General features: G+C 37.3%; 1 protein-coding gene across 1 annotated transcript; it reads left to right on the top strand.

Annotated features, from left to right (window-relative positions):
* Positions 1 to 192: 192 nt before the first annotated feature.
* LOC103522400 lies at positions 193 to 2,602 on the top strand (the record flags this gene model as incomplete). Its single annotated transcript, XM_008487504.1, has 5 exons — positions 193 to 353; positions 707 to 812; positions 1,170 to 1,258; positions 2,289 to 2,304; positions 2,496 to 2,602. Coding segments are annotated over 5 exons (479 nt in total), but the record flags the coding sequence as incomplete, so codon positions are not given.
* Positions 2,603 to 3,002: the final 400 nt, after the last annotated feature.

Raw genomic sequence — 3,002 nt, 5'->3', positions numbered from 1 at the left:
AATAATAATCGAGTGCACTCGAGTGAAGTCAAACTCGAGTCCACTCGAGTAAAATCATTCACTCGGCCCATCACTAGGAGAGGATGGAAGAAACCCCGCCGCGCCGTTCCGAGGACGAACCTTATCAGCTTAGGATAGTCCGCCCCCGGGGTGGGAATTTTCCGATCTTTATTTGTTCTGAATAACTTTCAGGGCACCTCACCTGCGGTCAGGAGACGTCAAACAACATCACCTACTTCACAAACCCAGGGTTTCCTAGTCCTACTTCAGACGTAGGAGAATGCGCCATACAAATCAAGAAAATCGCTCCCGAAATCAGCCAAATCCGACTCGACTTCCTCCACTTTACGTTGGTAAATTTCATTCCCTTGTTTATGAGAGATTGTGAGCTATTTTAAAACTTTGACCCTCCAATAACTGTACATTTCTCTGATTTCCTAGCGGCTTGATCACTGAAGTTAAAGATGGATGACCAACTGTACAATCACGTGCTGTTGGTTTTTCCCGGCTCAATTCAAGCTGGGTAAGGTTAACAATGTGAAAAGGCTGGTATACTCGTATGTATAGTTTATCGCCGAATGGAGGGTAATAATTATACCCCCATCGTGACTGAAAGCTAAATTAATTATCCTTAGAAACACGACTCATTTCAAAACTTTGGCCCTTTTAATGTTTACGATGAACTTTTAAAAAACCCTGATTTCAGGGACAACCTAACCGCTTGACGGGTGACTGTGACAGCGATGTGTTCATAGTAGGAAGTGGATTGGTGAGAGACATGCGGCTCTGTGGCAGTAACAGTGGCCATCACAGTAAGTAATGGAATCTTCGACCTACCCACTTTTAGTATCTGAATTCCTGCGTCAAATATGGAGCTCTTTTTATGCTGGCCATTGAGGGCCAATCAATTTTTTATTTAATATATTTATTAGAATTTAGTTTAAAGGGGCGCAACTTTGAGAGGGCCAAATCAATATAAGACCTTTGTCATTTCAAGGCCCTCAGGGGGGAGGCATTGATTGAAGAGCTCCGCGGGACACCTTTAAAAGTTCTTATCGGCCGTATGCACCGCGTAATTCACCATTCAGTTGGAAATACCTAATACATAATATTATGTTTATTCCAGTTAAAATTGAGACTATACCTCCTATTTTGTGTTTTGGTTTCAGTGTACTTTGACGTGGATGATGTTAATGAACCAATCGTCATTTATATGAAGCTCTCTGAGAGGAATATGTTTCGACTGTGGGAAATCAAGGTAAGATACATACATTGGTATTAGTTACTGATGATAATTAAGATTTGATATGTCGGCTAAGTACCTTGGAGCTCGTCTGCCTTGTAAGCGCTAGGCCGTGGATTTGATTTCCGCCCTGGGCAACCTTTATCCTGAACAAATTTAAAGTTCGTTCTCGAAATCGCTGGCTTTTTCCTATAAATATCCTCCTTCGCTTTTCGATTTCGGGAAGAAGATCTCCGTTGTTAAATTTCCTCCTTTCAAATCTGTAAAAAAAAAAAAGAAAAAAAAATCGTGGTAATTTTGATCTCTTTATTTTCAGGATTTGGTCTTGCGATCCTTAGGATTCTTTTTTTTTTTGCCTTTCTTGGCCGCCACTGATTATTATCTACCTAATATCAAATAGAACCAATAGATTCAATAGAAGTGTCACAAATCAAAGGCATTGCTGATACTCTTGTATTCCTGAAGACAAAAGTAAACATCCATTTGATGTCAGATGAAAACGAGACTAATAAATGTTCCACATCAGTAGAGGATTTGCAAAATTAGGGAGATCAATAGTCAATAGTCTGAACCATGTTTGGGAGAAAATTTTGATCCCTTCCTTTTACTTGCGTTACTGGCTATAGGTACCTTAGTTATGAAGACTTTAGTAGGAAAGTACCTACCTACATTTTTTTTTTAGGTACATATTACGTAGGTATAGGTGTCTACTGTTTTTTTTTTTTTTTTTTTTTTTTTTTTTTTTTTTTTTTTTTTTTTTTTTGTAACAATTTTGATCCATCGTTCAAAAGTGGTTGAGGCTCCAACTCCTTTAATCCGAAAATCCAGCTGTTTAGGTAGGTATCTGTGTCATTTTCTCTCTCTGTTTTATATAATTATCTATGATTTATTATTCTAGTTTCCCCATCTTTTTTTCCAAACTACTCGTCTGCTAGAATTCATAGCTAATATGTCAAACTTGTCAAAGGCATGACGATTCGTTTCATCTTTCTTTCTTCAGTATCATATAATCATATCCTATCCCTGCATATTCTCTACTTCCTAGCTACCGGCATTTCGACGTTTCAATGACAGACGACACCGAAGCGAATACAATAGTCCGTCCCCTATACCTTTTATTATTAGTAATAATAAAGGAAGGACGGACTAAAAAGGAAGGCAGGGAGGTCTTGCTAGATAAAATTAATGTATAATTTATTGATTTATTATTTTAATAGGCTATTTTAATTTGATCGATTTTTCTTGTCTACAGCGGATGATGTTGAGGGCTCGGGGGATACTGTTCTAGTTCAAATGGATGAAACAAGGGATTGCAATGACAGGATTATGATGCCTTGTGACTTTGAAGAGTTCATTATGGTAAGTTGAACGACATTTTCTAGACTTTTTCTACGTCTAGTCTTTTCGTTTTCTTTTCTAGTCAAGGTGGTGTTATATAATACCCCAACAAGGGATTGTAATGACAGGATTATGATGCCTTGTGACTTTGAAGAGTTCATTATGGTAAGTTGAACGACATTTTCTAGTCTTTTTTCACGTCTAGTCTTTTCGTTTTCTTTTCTAGTCAAGGTGGTGTTATATAATATCCCTACGTATCGAACATATTAGCAAGTTATTGCAACCAAAATTAATGTCCCGTTAATGGAACATTATTTGACGAAAACTCGCTTCTCATTATAAATATTTATGCATTATAATTTCAGAAATATAGTTTTTGTCAAATAACGTTAAAGATTTCCGTTAACGGGACTCTAATTTT

This window comes from Diaphorina citri, unplaced genomic scaffold, assembly GCF_000475195.1.
Source record: "Diaphorina citri unplaced genomic scaffold, Diaci psyllid genome assembly version 1.1 scaffold8289, whole genome shotgun sequence".
NCBI classification, from domain to species: domain Eukaryota; kingdom Metazoa; phylum Arthropoda; class Insecta; order Hemiptera; family Psyllidae; genus Diaphorina; species Diaphorina citri.
This window is presented reverse-complemented; position numbering and strand designations above follow the sequence as displayed.